The following is a 17,703-nucleotide window of genomic DNA, read 5'->3' as shown; positions in this document are numbered from 1 at the left end:
AACTAACAAGTCTCTTTGAAATAGTTCTAGGTTTAACTATCACATTTTTTGTAGTAATAGTAGTAGTAGTAGTAGGAGGAGGAGGAGGAGGAGGAGGAGGAAGAGGAGGAGGAGGAGGAAGAGGAAGAGGAAGAGGAGGAGAAGGAGGAGAAGAATGAGGAGGAGGAGAAGAAGAAAAATTAGGAGGAGGAGGATAAAGGATAAAAAGGAGGAGGAGGTTATTCCTTAATGTCAAAAGTAGGGTCTATGTAGTGTTCCATTGTAGAATGAATCAAGTGATAAATTTAAGGACTTTTGTCTCTTTCAGTTCTGGAATATAATATTTACTTGCTTTTTTGTTTGTATTTTTGTTTTTGTTTTTGGGTCACACCTGGCAGTGCTCAGAAGTTACTCCTGGCTCTATGCTCAGAAATCACTCCTGGCAGGCTCAGAGGACCATATGAAATGCTGGGATTCGAACCACTGACCTTCTGCATGCAAGGCAAACGCCTTACCTCCATGCTATCTCTCCGGCCCCTCTGGAATATAAATTTGCAATAGAGATCATAGCAGTTATTCAGATAGTGATGCTATTTTTTCAGCCCTTGTGTACTAATATTTATAGTAACAGCCAAAATAAGTGGTAGTTGATCTCTCAGTTTAAAGTATTATATCCATCATTGCACATTAATGTTATTTTCTCATATATTTTAACACTTCGAATACATAGATACTATAGCTCCAGACTCTCCTAATTATTTCCAGCAATTTGAATTCAAAGGTAAACTTAGTGTTTACCTATATTGTTGAAAACAAAATCTTAGTTTTTTTTCTTTTATTTTTTTCCTCTGAGGATTGTTCAGTAAAAAGTAGATCAAGCTGCAGTATTGTGATTCGGTATAGTTAGGATAAAGGATGATGAGACAGTAGCTAAAATTAAAAATAAATATTGGCTAATGATAGCTAAAAAGTGAAAGTATATTTATCACAGTTCGGTTAGTTTGCTCTCCCTTCTCAACCCATCTTGAAGGGTAAAACTTCAAACTTTTAATGTTTTTATTTCTTAGTAGTTTAAAGAAAAGAAACGTTAAAAAAAAAAACTGTTTTGGGGCCGGAGTGGTGATGCAAGCCATAAGACATCTGCCTTGCCTGCGCTAGCCTAGGATGGACCAAGGTTCGATTCCCCTGCGTCCCCTATGGTTCCCAAAGCCAGGAGTGATCTGAGCACATAGCCAGTAATAACCCCTGAGCATCACTGGGTGTGCCCCCCCCAAAAAAAAGAAAACCTGTTCTGCTGAAAAAAATTTTAATTATCCTAGTAAACAAATCACATTAATATATTTTACTAATGAAGGAGCAAAATATTTTGATATGATAATGGTGTTTTTATAAGATATGGTTATATCTTAATGTACTAGAAAATATTAAGTTGTAGAGCTCCCTTCTTAGTGCTAACTCCTAGTAAGGCTTATGTTTGTTGGAGAGGCTCTGTTTTCCTCAAAAGTCTAGCATCTGCTGGTCAAGATGGTTTTGTTTTGTTTTTATGTATTAACTTTTTTTTTTTTTTTTTTTTTTGTGGTTTTTGGGTCACACCCGGCAGTGCTCAGGGATTATTCCTGGCTCCAGGCTCAGAAATTGTTCCTGGCAGGCACGGGGGACCATATGGGACGCCGGGATTCGAACCGATGACCTCCTGCATGAAAGGCAAACGCCTTACCTCCATGCTATCTCTCCGGCCCCTATGTATTAACTTTTAATAGCATTTGTTTCCAGATCACTTGTTGTGTGTGGTCTGTCTCACATGGAAGTTTACTTTCTCCTTTGTAGGGTTTCACTATCCTTGATTAAACTGGCTTCATTTCTCCACTATTGAAGTAGGAAATACCTCAGTTAATCCTAAATTTACCTACTTTTGAGAGAATAACTTTTGTAAGTAAAAAATTAATGAGTGTCTCAAGATAATGACTAATAACTGATAGAGCTGGTGACATTTCACATGCACTTGCCCAGTGGTATATTAAGAATGTGCTTTAAGCAAACACTTTAGAATTTTAATTATATGGCAAATCTTAAAGGAGGGAGATGTGGGATGCATGCTGGAAACAGGGGTGGAAGGAAAACAACACTGGTGGCGGGAATGCCCCTCATTCGTTGTCACTGTGTGCCTCAAATATTACTGTGAAAGAATTGTAATTCACTTTGACCACAATAACAATTTAAAAAAATTACATCTTCTAGAGCAACTATCACTTCTTTGAGAATAACTATAGAGGTTTGCATTGAAAATCTACTTATGTATATTTTTGGCATTATGTTGCTAATGGGCTGGGGTAGAACATTCATAAGACTGTATTTCATAAAAACAAAGCATAGCACTTTGATGCCATCTGTTCTTTCCTAAAATAGTCTTTTCTATTTTTATTTTTACAATTTAGACCACACCTAGCTGCTGTACTTAGGGCTTCATTCTGGCCCTGCTCTCAGAAATCACTCCAATTGGGGACCAGGGAACCATTTGTGGTGCAGAGATCAAACCTTGTCTATTTGCAAAACAAGTTGCCTTACCTGTTATAAGATCACTCCAGCCTATGATATAGTATTTTCTTTGTCATATGTGCACTAGTTTAAGGGAAAAATAAACTAATTTTGTATGCATGCTATTTCTGTAACATTAAGGCGCCATGTTAGTAGAAAAAAATCTATGAATGAATTTGTTTTAAATATAAAGGAAACTATATATTATATTAATAGTTTCTGTGTTTATTCATCCTGTTTTATCTGAAATGTTTTTATAGTGAAGAATAGTTTACACCATGCATATATATACTTGGAAATCATGCCTATTCATTTACTATGCTGTGACTGGATTATTCTTTCATGAATCTTGATTTGAGGCTTTGGAAAAAAATCAATCAGTTATCATTATTCTTTCTGTAAAATGCCAAATTTTGATGACTTTGCTGTTATTTAAATGACCTGTATATGAGTCTGGATAAGCTTTTGCAGTGTAGAATTAGACCAAGTCTCTTCTGTCTAGATCCTAGATCATTATAAGTCTCTCTCTCTCTCTCTCTCTCTCTCTCTCTCTCTCTCTCTCTCTCTCTCTCTCTCTCACACACACACACACACACACACCTTTGTCTCCTCTCTTCTCTCTTCTCTTTCTCCCTCCCCACCCCAATCCCATACCTTTATTCAAGTTCAAATCTGAGATGGTTTTGTTCTCCTTTTTAAGTACAAGAAATAGGATATTGAAGTGTCCTTTCTAAAACCTTTCGAGTAGATCCACTTTAGTCATGTTTGCATTTTAAGATGCTTCAAATTTGGTCTACATGTTTATTCAACCTTAAACATACCTCGTTTCCTATTGCACTTATTTGTCAATTTCTTTATAGCACTCTGCGTAGTTTTTACTTTAAATTTTATGGGTTGGTTTTTGCCTGTTCCATTTTATCTCTCCTTGAAGATAGATCTATTATTCAAATATAAAAGTGACTTATGAAAGAACTTCCCAAAGTTTATTTAGAAATTCACCAAGCCACATACTAATGCATCTCTAATGGGGACATTTCTTTTCACACCTCTAAGGTGATTGAGCCTGTCCTTTAAAGTGAGATTTGCAAACCAGTGGCTGGCAGCTCCAATTAGCTTCTTTGGGGTTTGAAGCACATCACAAACAGTAACAAGGTCTCCTAGGACACTCCTCTTGCAAGCAATGTAGTCATATTTCCTCATTAGTTCTTTACAATTGTCACTAATGCCATGTTCCAGCTCTTGAGTAGGAGACAAAAAAAACATTAAAATGTGGTATGTATATAGAATGAGCCATTGTTTTCCATAATTCAAGGCTCTTTTGAATTCCTTTGATAGTTTTGAAGCTTACACAGCTTAATTCATTAACCTTTCCCCTTCCCATAAATCAGGTGATTAGGAATTTATTGCTAAGGAAACAGATTTTCTCTCCACTGAATCTTAAGCAGTAATTCTGCCTTCTCTTTAAAAACGAAACAATATGCATTATAGCTCACAAAAGTAACCTTTTTAAGTTGCTTTTAAGTTTCATCAAATTTTTGAGGTATATTTTGGAATACTATCAAAAGCAAATGAGCATGACATTATGATATTATTAAAAATAATTCTGGAACCTAGGTCCTTCGGAGCAGGTTTTCTGGCCCTTTTCAACATTTTTTTTGGGGGGGGGGTGTTGGGGCCACAACCGACGGTGCTCAGGGGTTACTCCTGGCTGTCTGCTCAGAAATAGCTCCTGGCAGGCACAGGGGACCATACGGGACACTGGGATTCAAACCAACCACCTTAGGTCCTGGATCAGCTGCTTGCAAGGCAAACGCCGCTGTGCTATCTCTCCAGGCCCCTTTTTTTTTTTTTTTTTTTTTTTTTTTTTTTTTTGGTTTTTGGGCCACACCTGGTGACGCTCAGGGGTTACTCCTGGCTATGCGCTCAGAAGTCACTCCTGGCTTGGGGGACCATATGGGATGCCGGGGGATCGAACCGAGGTCCGTCCTAGGCTAGCGCAGGCAAGGCAGGCACCTTACCTCTAGCGCCACCGCCCGGCCCCTCCAGGCCCCTTTTTCAATATTCTAAGAAGTTTTGATATATTTTTTCAACAGTCAGTACTCAAAAAATTTTAAATTGTTGCAATTTTTAAAATTTCTCTTCAATATCCTGCCAAAAACATAAAAGCAAGAAAATATCATGAGGGGAGAAAATTCAGAATAAATGAAAATGTTTCAATGAACCTAGGATATTGATTGGGGAAATTTTTCATATAGGCCCTTCCTTGTTTAATGGGGAATAATGGTATGGAACTTCAAAGAAGGTAGATGACAGACAGTTCTGTGGCTCAAGAGTAGTTATTCCCCCTTCTGAAGTAAGACATCTCCCCTTATTTTCCAGATCTTGGGAAAATAATTTAGTATGTTTTTGTTTGATATTCATAGACTCTTTTAGCCATATTCTCTGTATTTTTCCCTTCTGCTATTTTCCTGTATTACAAAAGTTTTTTTTTTCTTTTCAATTATCTTTTTTACAATCCCTTACCTAGTTCTGCACGAAATGGAAATCTTTAACATGACTCATAGTCTGTTGCTTCTGTATTATAAGAAATAAGATAGAAAACATTTGAATTGTTGACTCTGAGACTATTTATATAGCTCACAACAATGTCACTTTCTCCAGCAAATTTGTTTATCACTGAATTGAGATTAACAAGTATTATCCTGAAGCTGGAGAACTAGTATATAGCAGGTTGGGTGCTTGTCTTACATTCTATCTCCATGCTGTGTATCATCCCCTGAGCACCAGCAATAGTAATTCCTGAGACAGAGAGCCACAAGTAAATCCTGAGCATCACCTGATATGACTCCAAAACAAAACCATCTTATACAATGTTTGTAAATCAGAGAGGGAATAGGAAAGTAAAAGTTTAAAATGGGTCACTGGTTGTCTCATTTCATTTAATCAGTACTGTTCCTAGAATATCTCTTTAAAAACTTATACTAAGTAAGGCAGGGTTAAGGCAGGGTGGGAGGGAAACAGGGGATATCAGTGATGGGAGGGTGCAGTGGTGAAGATGGTGGACATTCCATGACTGAAAGCCAAAAATGAATAATTTGTAGCCACGTGCTTAAATAAAGCAAATAAATTAAAATATAAACGTATACTAGTGCTTGCTAAAAAAAAAAAAATAAGACTTAGTTGCTTAGATTTAAAAGCATATATTTGATGCACTAGAAAAGTCTCTTGTATTTGTACACTGCAAGCCTGACTCCTTTAATAAAGATTAAACTCTTAACAGGTTGACTCTTTTAACACAGATTAGAATTACCAAGTAGAAATCTGTCTAAGGACTTGTGTTACCCCAGGATATGTCTTGGAACTATATTCTAGAATGAACTTTTAACCATTTGGGAGAGGGGCAGGTATGATAATCTACCCCTATCTATCTTGAGTCAGGTACCTCATTCCCACAGATTCAGAGACTAGCCCTGAATCCCACTGAAGCTTCATCTCTCACTGTGCCAACAGGAAAAAACAAACCACTTCCATTTTTATCTCTCAAAGTAATAACTATTTGTTCTTTTTTTATTTAAAGAAAAACAAAACTATTCCATCAGCCAAATGCCCCAAAATGACCTTCCTTCTCTGGGAGATGACCTGCCAAGGTCACAAGCTAGTTTTATAGGGAGGGGATGAGGAAGGTTTTATCTACTGATGATCTTTAAAACAATTGTCTGTTTTGTAGGGTACCTTCCTACCACTTTCTCATGTCCTTTCCAGATAGACTACCTGGTCTGTCCACTTAGCTTGGAGCAGTGTTAATGGACACGTATCTTAAGAAAGAGAACCCTAACGTGTGGTTCTTTACAAAATGGCGTCTCTCCTTGTTCAGAACCCAGAGCCCCACATTCGCTCCTCTTCTTAAGGACCTGAGTCAAATCCTTGACTCTTCTTGAGGTTCCTTATCCCCATCCTTGCATATGGGCACATACTGGGACCTTAGCACAAGCATCTTAACTGCACCTATGTGTGCCTGAATAAAATGGCTGAGGAAATTAATTATGCAAGGACTTACTAGGAGCATAACAAAAAGAATATAAATGTGGCAATTATCTGGGAGGCAGAATCTTTCCGTTCCTTCAAACTGTCCACCTGCAGCAGTTTCCCGCCTTCTATGACCAGGATCTGTTTCCCTTGGGCTATACACAGTCCACCTTGTTTTTAAGAACCTTAGGTCCAAACTCCTCCTGATCTGCAGGGCTATTTCTATTAAGAAGTCCAGAGAGTGCTCTAGATGTATTCACAATCAACAATCTTTAGCAACTTCTGGGGAAGTCTGATCCTAGGCTCTCTTCTACTTTATGCTTGATGGTGGGGCTTACACTAGTACCTTAGGCAGTGTTGAACATTGGCTAGCTCCTCCTTCTTATTTGCCTTGACTGATACTACTTTACTAAGAAGTAATTCTGGGTGCATTCTCTTAAAGGCCCTCTTCAAAGCAATAACTAGTTTTGCTATTGATTTGAATGACTCAAGCATCTGCTTTGATGTTTTACTAAGAATTTCAGTTTGCATTTACAGAACTTCACGGTGTTTCCTCTGTCTCCCTATGAATAATATGATAATAAATTAAAAATTAAATTTTGCTGCAAATCTTTCAAAGAATGGAGTATTTTTCTCGTGTTCTATTTGAATAATAATTCTTTATTGTGTGTAACTTCTAGGACAGTGGGTATGATTATAGGGTTATGAAAAGTATTTGGAAACCCTTATGCAGCTGAACTTAAATGACAATATCCTGGGTCAGTGATGGCTAATCTTTTTGAGCCCGATTGCCAAAACTGCCGCACAAACCAAAGAATTTTCCTCAAAGTGCCAGCACATCAATTAAACCTTAATAACAAGATTTTAGTATCTAAAAACTCTTTAAATTTTTATAAATTTATTAATTGCGGACCGTCCCACGTACCAGCTGCAAGACCTTCGCGTGCCACTGCTGACACGCGTGCCATAGGTTTGCCATCGCAGTCCTAGATGATGCCTTGTGAGAGCAATGTGCTTTTCTCTTGTAATTTTCTTTTAAATATGAAATGTACAATTGTGACTGGAAAGACAGATCAGTGGGTAAGACACTTGCCTTGCATTCACCCAACCAGGGTCAATCACTCTCAAGGAGTGATACTTGAGACTACAGCAGGTGTGACCCCCAAAATAAGCAGAAGGTAAAAAGTGCTTTTTCTCTTGAAAAAAATTAATAATTATATGTCATACCGCTGACATATGTGAATATATTTTATATTCACAGTAACTTTACCTCTGTGATTAAGTAAGAAACCTAATGCCCATGATCTTTTATATCTTTCTGCTAGTGTGCATCCAATGATTATCTTATTTTCTTTGTTTTTTTGGGGGGGTTGGGGTCACACTCGGCAGCTCTCAGGGGTTACTCCTTCTCTATGCTCAGAAATCGCTCCTGGCAGGCTCGGAGGACCATATGGGATGCCAGGATTCGAACCACCGTCCTACTGCATGCAAGGCAAATGCCTTACATCTGTGCTATCTCTCTGGCCCCGATTATCTTATTTTCAGTGAATATCAGTTCTTGTTTCCATTAATTTTTATGACCATAACAATTTGTAATAAATTATTTAAAATTCATGTTTATATGATTTACTGTATTTTGTTGTCAAGCTCCATCTAATAGCTCCAAATGTATGGTTTTATATTTGATTATTAAGAAAGCACTAAGCGGGGCCCAGAGAGATAGCACAGTGGCATTTGCCTTGCAAGCAGCTGATCCAGGACAAAGGTAGTTGAGTCAAATCCCGGTGTCCCATATGGTCTCCCGTGCCTGCCAGAAGCTATTTCTGAGCAGACAGCCAGGAGTAACCCCTGAGCACCGCGGGGTGTGAGCCAAAAATCAAAAAAAAAAAGAAAAAAAAGAAAGCACTAAGCGGGGCCGGCATGGTGGCGCTAGAGGTAAGGTGCCAGCGCTAGCCTAGGACAGACCAAGGTTCGATCCCCCGGCATCCCTTATGGTCCCCCAAGCCAGAAGCGACTTCTGAGCACATAGCCAGAGTAACCCCTGAGCATCACCGAGTTTGGCCCAAAAACCAAAAAAAAGGCACTAAGCGAATTTGTGTCTGTCACTTGACTCCATGTTAGCTATGATACATACACATAGAAACATTAAAGATATACAAAATGTATCTACAGGCAGCAAATAAAAATTAATGTATCTGCAAAGTTTTTTATAGTTAGTGGAAGGAGATGGTAAGGGTTTTATTATTATTATTATTATTATTATTATTATTATTATTATTATTATTATTAGTTGTTGTTGGACTGGGGTTTTGTTTTTGTTTTTTCCAAACTTGGCATTGCTCATAGGCAACTTCTGGATCTGTGCTCAGGAGTGATCTTGGCGGAGCACATATGCATGAAGAGGATTCAAACCTGGTAATGTGCTGGAAGACAAGAACTTTAACTGCCAAGGCCAGAATGATAGTACAGCAGAGAAGATGCTTGCCTTGTATGCAGACAGCCTGAGCTCATTTGCTGGTGTCTCAAATGGCATCTTTAACAGCACCAGGAGTAATTCCTGAGCATCACCAGATGTAACCATAAACAAAACAAATAACCAAAAAAAGAACCTTAACTGCTGTGTTATCTCTCCAGCCCCAGGATCAGATAAACTAGTTAGACTTCCTTTAAAAAATAAAAACTTTATAATTTCTAGGCCCTTTGATTTTTATCTTTAGCAGGTGAAAATTAGAGTATTTTTAAAGTTAAAACCAATTATGGTTATTGCTTACAGTGTTTATTTCTGGTCTAACCTTTCTTTTTTTGTTTCACTTTGTTTGGTTTGGGTTTTTGGTCCATACCCAGCTATATTCAGGGCTTACTCCTCGAGGTCTGTTAGAACCATATAGAGGCCAGGGATTGAATTTATGTCAGCCTCATGCAAGGCAAGCAATGTACCTACCCTCTGTACTTTGGTTCTGACTACAGCCCTTCCTTTTTATGAGTATGTTAAAATGTTACATTAAAAGGAGATTTTAAATCACATTTAAAATTATTTTTAAATTTAAAAATTTTTTCTTAATAGTTATGGTTTATAATTGCATTGTATTATTATTTCAAGTTTTTGCTTAAGCCATGGAAAAACTTGTTTCTATATAATAATTTTTAGATTGATTTCTGTTTGGGGGCCAAACTACAATGCTTACGAATTAGTTTCTGGGTGAGCTTAAACCAGAGTCAGCCATGGTAAGCCAAGCACTTTACCCTGTTTTTCATCTTTTATTCTCTTGTGTCATAAATTTTTAAAGCTAGTCTAAGCTGAACGTGTATATGCTTATTCTGATGATCTTTGAAATGTTAATCAATTAAAACAGTATTCCACACAAATATTTTAAAGGAGAAATGTTTTCTCTATCTAATTTAACCTTCAATATGAATTATGTGAAATAAAATTGTCTAAAATTCCCTGACATTTTATGAAGATGCGTACAAGTAAACCAGACAGCAAATAAAATATATGACAGGCAGAGATGGATACTCGGTAATTTCTTGATGGATTATACACACAAGTATCAAATTACTTGATCCTTTCTTCCTAGAAAAGGTTAATGATTTTCTTTTTTTGCTTTTACCCTTTTACTTATCTGATATTTATAAAGATTAAAACAGAGACTGCACTGAAGAACACATATGCCTTTGCCAGTTAAGTCTGGACAGGTTTTTCTGATATTACAGGGTACTAAGTCATGTAATAGAATGGTGTTGTTAATCATTATTTTTAAAGTTCATTCAGCTTTGTACTATAAGTTCTGCTCAGTCTATTTGAATAGGGTGAAGACTTTAAATCCTACTATGTCTATTGAAAGTCCTATAGCTATACAAGATTTTATTTAGAATATTAAAATTAGGAACCAGACTGATAGTATAGCAGAGAGGGAAATGGCCTTGCATGTAGCCAGCCTTAATTTTATCCCTGATACCACATATATTTCATTTAGCCCATTAGGAGTGATCCCTTTACTCAAAGCCAGTAGAATGCCCTAAGCACTACTGGGTGTGACCCCTCTAAAGTAATCAAAAACAAACTATTCACACATAAATATAATTTTCTTTCATATTTAAAGCCTTGTTATTTCTTGAAATAGTTGATCAAAACATGTGTAAGAGGTTGGAGTAAGGCATTTACCTTGCATGGTGCTGCCAGGTCCCCTGTGCCTCACCAGGAGTCATCCTTGAGCTGGAAGTAAGCCTTGAGATAGTCGGGTGTGGCCTCAAATTCAAATGAAAACAAAGAAATCCATTTGTATTTCAAAAGACAGACAGCACTAGGATTAAGGCACTTGTCTTCCATGAAACCAGCCTTGGTTGGCTCTTGAAACTCTAATGGTCCCCTGAACTCAAATAGAAATGATGTCCGAGCACAGAGCCCAGAGTACTCCCTTAGGATCACTGACTGTAGCCCCAGATCAGATCCCTATAAGCAAAAACACAAGCATGTTTCAGTGTTAGCATGCTATCAGTTGTGATTATTAGTAATTGAAATGGACAATGTTACATGTGTATTCCACAGTTTAATTATAGTTGATTTCATATTAGTTTACTATATGTAATATATCTTCATTCTATGAATATATTTACAAGTGTTTTATTACAATCTGTGCCATTATCCTTATAGAAGTATCAGTGTTCATCCTTTTAGCTTTAAAATATGCACCAGTCCCAAATGTACTTAATTAACGTCATTTAGTTATTAGAGCACTTGAGTTAAAAGCAAGGAATGTAATCTCTTTTCTAGAAACACCTTGAAAGAGGCTTGTTGAAAGAAGAGGGCGTTGGCATTCATCAAACGCTGACCTCTCCCGTTCTGCTCTCAGCCAAACTCCTGCTAATTTCACTTGAAATGCATTAGTGTAACTCGCCACTTCCTGTGTGTGTTGCAGGTGCGTGGAGGTCATCGCAAAGGAAGGGCAAAACCTGAAAGAGCTGTATTTGGTGTCCTGTAAGATCACAGATTATGGTATGTAATGATCATTGTCCGGGTCCTTGTCAAGAATCAAAATCTTAAAAAAAAAATCTTTGAAAGCTTTTGATAAGAGTCAAGATCTACCATCTCATGGAGAGTATTTATTTGAGCTCTCGATCATTCAAAAAAAATAATTCATGAACCAAAGTAAAATGAACATGTGTATCAATTTATTGTCATGTGCAATATGTTCTATCAAATGCATTACTATTACTTCAAATTCCAAACTTCTCAATGCACTGAATTTTTAAAGCATCTAATTTTGACTATATATGTCAAAGATATACATGTGTATGCCAGATATCATTTGTGTTTGTATGCATGGTTTTAAAATCTCTGAATTTTCAATATCGTTTCGAAGAGAAGAAAAGCAATTTGTTTATAAAAAGTATGAAGTAATTAATCCCTTTGCAGTAAACACAAAAAACTGTTCATATTTTGTTTATATTTTTTATTTGTTACTTTGTATATTTAATGTAAATGTAGTTTAAATCAATTATTTGAAACTTTTCATTGTTCTCCTTTCTGATTTTTGTTGTTGTTGTTGTTGTTTTGTTTTTTGGGCCACACTCAGCGGCACTCGTTAGTTACTCCTGGGCTCTGCAGCTTTGGCAGGCTCAAGGTGCCATATGAATCGAACCCAAGTCAGCTATGTATAAGACAAAGGCTCTACCTGCTTTGCTGTCGATCCAGCCCTCCTTTCTGATTCTTATTTTTAATTGAGACTGTGTTTTCTAATTAATGAAATTAACCATTCAGGTAATTTTTATTTTTCTGTTTGAGCTTTTTTTTTTTCTAGCGTTGATATTTGTGAATAATACAATCTAGCTGACCAAACTGCTCTGGTTGGGATTTCAGGAGTTTTTAAGAGTAACTGAATATCATTTATTTTGAATGCATATTTTGGAAAAACTCTAAAATTTAACATGAAAAAATTTAGCTTAAAAATGGCTTCAAATTTTAAACTTCATTTCAGTGTGGGAAATATACCATATTTGTATTTATCCAAAGAGTTTCTGGTTGTGGGGTTTGTTTGTTTGTTCTTTTTTTGGTTGTTTTTGGTTTTTTGAGCCACACCTGATGACGCTCAGAAATCATTCCTGGCTTGGGGGATCATATGGGATGCTAGGGAGTCAAACTTCGGTCCGTCCTGGGTTAGCGTGGGCAAAGTAGATGCCTTACCACTTACTCCACCGTTCCAGTCCCTTGTTGTGAGGTTTGGTTTTTCCCCTAATTATATCATTCAAGAGGAATGTTTTCTTACATTTTCCTTTTTTTGTAATTTGTTTTCTGGTTTGTATATTAGATTGCCACTTAGATACAGTAAAATTGAAACTTCAAGTATCTTCTTTTTTTTTTTTTTTTGGTTTTTGGTTTTTGGTTTTTGGGCCACACTCGGCGGTGCTCAGGGGTACTCCTGGCTGTCTGCTCAGAAATAGCTCCTGGCAGGCACGGGGGACCATATGGGACACCAGAATTCGAACCAACCACCTTTGGTTCTGGATCTGCTGCTTGCAAGGCAAATGCCGCTGTGCTATCTCTCTGGGCCCTCAAGTATCTTCTTAATGTCTTGATTTCAGTATGATTTCTCTGCCCAATACCAAACATTTACACAATACATATAACTTTAATGAGTACAATTCATACATTCATTGGCATTCAAGATTTTTCACCTGTAATTTCCCTCTCTGCTTCTTTAACCTTTTCTTATATTCTCCTATTTTCCTCTTTGCTGCCAACAAAAGATTGCTAAAGCCATTATCTATGAATTAAATTGCTTAGTATAAAATCTTCAAGGTCTTTCTAAAAAAATGTCTCTGAATTAACATTGTGTTCCAGCATCCATCCATTAAGTAGCCAGTTTAAAGAAATGTTCCAGAAAATAACAGTGAAAAGAAAGGCTTTGAACTTGGAGCAAATTTAGGATCAAGTTTTCAATTCTTTGGCGTTATGGAAGGTTTTGCTCATCTGAGTCTCAGTTTCCTCATTTGGAAATGGGAAATTAATGTCTGACTTTATGCCACCATATATCTAGAGTCAGCACATGATCTGCTGGTGATAATTGTTGCTTTCCTAGAAAGGGAAACAGAGATACACAAAGTATTTTCTTAAATCTTTCCTTTTCTTGTTCTTTCAAGAGGTTCTTGGTGATGTTATTGTTTATTGTTATTGTTTATTTTTGTCTGTACTATTTTTGTCTGCTCTAATTATTAATTCCACATTTTGAGATTTTCTGATGTTTTTCTTCTTGGTAAAGCAGAAAACCATATTAAAACCTTACCAATATGGTTTACATTCAGTTGTCTCTGAATTATTTTAGTCAGAGATTCTCAATACATTAACCTATTGATGCCTTTACCTTACTCAGCATTAATTAAATGAGAGCTTCTGGTTGATGGGCCCAGAAAGTAGTGTTTTAAGACCTGCCTACATGCTGGTTCTATCAGTCACAGTGAACAATAACTAAGCTTGTTCACTTGAGAGGAACAATTATGTCATTTGCTAATTCCTCCCACACCTTTTAAGAAGAAATGATTCCTTTCTTATTTGAGCTCTCAAACTGAATGTCCACTTCTCATTTTCATCTTCCAAATCATCTGACATTCAAAAGCTTCATGGCAAAGGTCTCTCTGCACCTGTTAATTCTCTTCTTCAAGATATTGGGGGTGTAATGGAATGAGAGAGACAAGTGAGATTCACTTTCACTTTCACTGCTATTTGATTATACAATCAATAAAACAAGTTATGGAAACTCAGCTCAGCCCTTTATCCTGGTACTGTGCCATGAAGAGTTTTTGTCAAAAAAAAGACAGAGAACAAGGATTATTTGTTGTAACCAGAGAAAATTCATGTTTTTCAGAAGTAACTGCTCTGCTCAGCGAGGCTGTTTATTTCCTTGCCTGTGTTAATTATCTTTTTTTAAAAAATAAAAAGCATGTTTTATTTCTTCTTTAAATACATATATATGGTCCTATTTAGGAGACCTTTTCAACTGTGGAGGCTGTTTATTGTGAATTTCATGTTATATCAAATACTGGTGGGGTTTTATCGTTGAGAAGACCATCTGATGATTTCATTTGCTGTTACTTTCTTTACTCATAATCAAGCCTGTTATGTCTCCTGCTCCCCTCTTGATTCTGTGGTAGTGTATCCATCTATCCCTTTATTACAATATGGTGAACATTTTGAAGCTTTGCAGGCTGCATTGGTTCAGAAAGGGCAGCTTGCTTAGCACCTAGATTATTTTTAATTTTTGTCAAGATTGTTGCAGGTGTTGAATGTATTCACCTATTTAGCAACACCTGGCCAGCTTGTTTTAAAATTATGTTCATCTTAGCTGATATATGTTACAGTTGTCATAAAGAGAAAAGCCATCATTCTAATAGGCTCCTCATTTCCCAAATTGATCATAGCTCTTTATGGTAAAGGGTAGCAATTACAAACAAATCAATAATTCAGACATAACTAAATGGAAAATACAGTCTTGGGAAGTTACTCCCTGAAGGGAAATCTAGTATTTTAGATTTCACTTTTCTTTTTTTTTTTTTTTTTGTGGTTTTTGGGTCACACCCAGCAGTGCTCAGGGGTTATTCCTGGCTCCAGGCTCAGAAATTGCTCCTGGCTGGCACGGGGGACCATATGGGATGCCGGGATTTGAACCGATGACCTCCTGCATGAAAGGCAAACGCCTTACCTCCATGCTATCTCTCCGGCCCCTAGATTTCACTTTTCTATCACTAACAGATATATGTTACAGGTTTTTAACAGATAATGTTACAGGTTATATAAAAGTTGGAGTCAGAGAATTAGATGAAATTTCTTGCTTAGGCCCTTCTTTTCTTTATGACCCTGAGTACATTCTATAACTTACTTGTTTTGTTGTAGGTTAAGCAAATCAAAGATATTGGAAGCCAATATAAAATATGTGTCTCTTGCCAGGTAGCCTTGTGGATATCCCATAATTGGTGCTTCTAATAGAATTGTCTTTCCTTAAAAAAAAAGAATAAACCTGTCCCCTCCTCCAAGTGAGGTTTTTGTGATTGGGAGAATCATTAGCATTTTCCTGCTTTCATTTCTATGGGAAGTTGCCAATCTGCCCTGTGTCTATGAGCAATAGAGAAAGATTTCTTTGGAGTTGTGACCACATTTGTTTTTATAGGACCACTCCTAAGAGGCCTAGAAATATACTCTAGGGCAGGGTTTCTCAGCTCTTTTCTGACAGTGAGCCCTTCATGTTCCCATCCTGCCAGTTGACCCTTTGTGCCACAGTCTCCCCAGTTTATGGACTTTTCATCTGTGACCCCTTTGTAGTATGAGAAATGTGCTTTAGAGGATATTTTTTGTTGCCCTTCTTAAATGGTTAAATAATCTTTTCATGAAAGAGAATCTGTAAATACTCAAATATTGGCATCAATGTTGCTACTCCACAAGATCAGTCAGCCCTGAGACTCCCTCAGACCCTCTCACTTTGGGCTTCCCCCTCACACACACACATTGTACCCTTTACATGGCTACTTCAATGTTCATCATCTTTCAATGATGAAATACCTTTAACCTTCATCACAAGATTTACCATATAAATTTTTCTTTTGCTCTGAGGACAGTATCTTTTTTTTTTTAATTATGACAAAAATGCAAAGAAAGAGGACAGGGTAAAGTTACAGTGGAAGCCCAATCACCCATAAACAGAATTCTCGGTAGTCACATCAATGATATCCCAGCTTTGAACTTTCAGCCAAAGAACATTAATAGAAACAAAACTGAACCCCTGTACAATACAATTACTTTGTCCCTCCAATCCCCAGTTGTAGTACATACTATTTCTTAGCAGCACACAATATAATCTAAAGACATTAGACTTATGTAACTCCTTAAACATTGAGGGCAAAGTACATTTCTCTAGTTCCATGCACATGCTAACTAGTTTAAGTTAACATCGAAAGTTTTAGTGGCTTGTTTTTCTTAAGAATTGGAGTCAAGGGAACATAGTAAAAAATGGTATTAAAGTGGCATTTGTTTGCATAAGCCCACCAAAGCATAAGGGACATGGAAAGACAAATTATGGTCTAAATACAAGGAGACCTTACCCCTGAAGTTTCCTGGCACAGGACTGACTCTAGGCTCCAGGCAAATTAGTTTGTCCAATTCAAGTCATCGTCTGTAGTGGCAATACACCTCCATTCCTCACATAGTCTCTGTTGTTGGAATCATGCTTCTGTATTAAAGATCCTGGAGTCTGCATATCCCATATTGCAGTCAGGATGGTGCAGAGCATCCTCTCGTTTCACCTCACACTTAAGGGGGACTAGAGAGAACCATGTCCTGTAGAGCAGGTCATTGTTGCTGTCAAGTCTTCTCAGTGTAAATGGAAGTCTCTTTTTAAGAGGTCGATGTCAGACCCTTGGTAGTGTCTTTCCTGGTAGAGGACTGCTTCCAGCTGTTGCTGTAAAAGACCTTGGATGTTTCGTAGTTAGCTTGCCTGGTTCCGGCGTGAATGGAGGATGCCCATTCTTCTGAGGCCTGTGCCAGGTCATTATATCAATGTTCAGGGTGTAAGGTACATTGTACTGAGATTTATTAGATAAGAACTTATCTGTATGTATGGTGTTTTCCCATTTTAATGTGTCTATGCAAACAAGAATCAATGCCATGGGGCGTTATTGGTGCATCTGGAGGCAATAGGAACAAGACCAGCAATTTCCATGACATAGTTCAATCATAGGCATCAAACTGAGGGACAGTTCCACCAACAATCCTTACTGAACAGCTTACAAAGAAAAGACAAGATGAAAAGTGAATAGAAACATCATGGTAGAAGAATATATAGAGAGTTACATCAGCTAAAGAAAATACCCATAAAATATTCAAAAGATATATGTGTTCAATTTATGTCCTTCTAAATAGTTCTGGGATTTGTTAGATATACTGTATGTCTTAGGTCAGAGATTAGAACTATGTGTTACTGAAGTTAAGGAGGGTAAATCTGGGGTACTGATGGTTGGAAGGAGCGAGTGCCCCCGCGCGGTTTGCAAAATGTAGACTGGTATGAAATTACCAGTGACAGACTGAGTATAGCTAAGCAGCTATCTGCCACCCACCAAATCAAACTCCACCCCCTAAGCCCCACCCTAGGCCAGTGCTGAGGACAGTATCTTTATTGT

General features: G+C 37.2%; 1 protein-coding gene across 1 annotated transcript in view; it reads left to right on the top strand.

The window, feature by feature from the left end:
- The window catches only part of FBXL17 (F-box and leucine rich repeat protein 17), a 573,691-nt gene that overhangs the window by 377,732 nt on the left and 178,256 nt on the right, over positions 1–17,703 (top strand). The window contains exon 8 of the mRNA XM_049769100.1: positions 11,460–11,536. Coding sequence (XP_049625057.1) covers positions 11,460–11,536 — 77 coding nt within the window. The remainder of the gene's footprint in view (positions 1–11,459; positions 11,537–17,703) is intronic.

The sequence above is a fragment of the Suncus etruscus genome, chromosome 2, assembly GCF_024139225.1.
Source record: "Suncus etruscus isolate mSunEtr1 chromosome 2, mSunEtr1.pri.cur, whole genome shotgun sequence".
Lineage (NCBI taxonomy): Eukaryota > Metazoa > Chordata > Mammalia > Eulipotyphla > Soricidae > Suncus > Suncus etruscus.
Note: the sequence above shows the minus strand (reverse complement) of the source record. Positions and strands in the feature narration are given on the sequence as shown.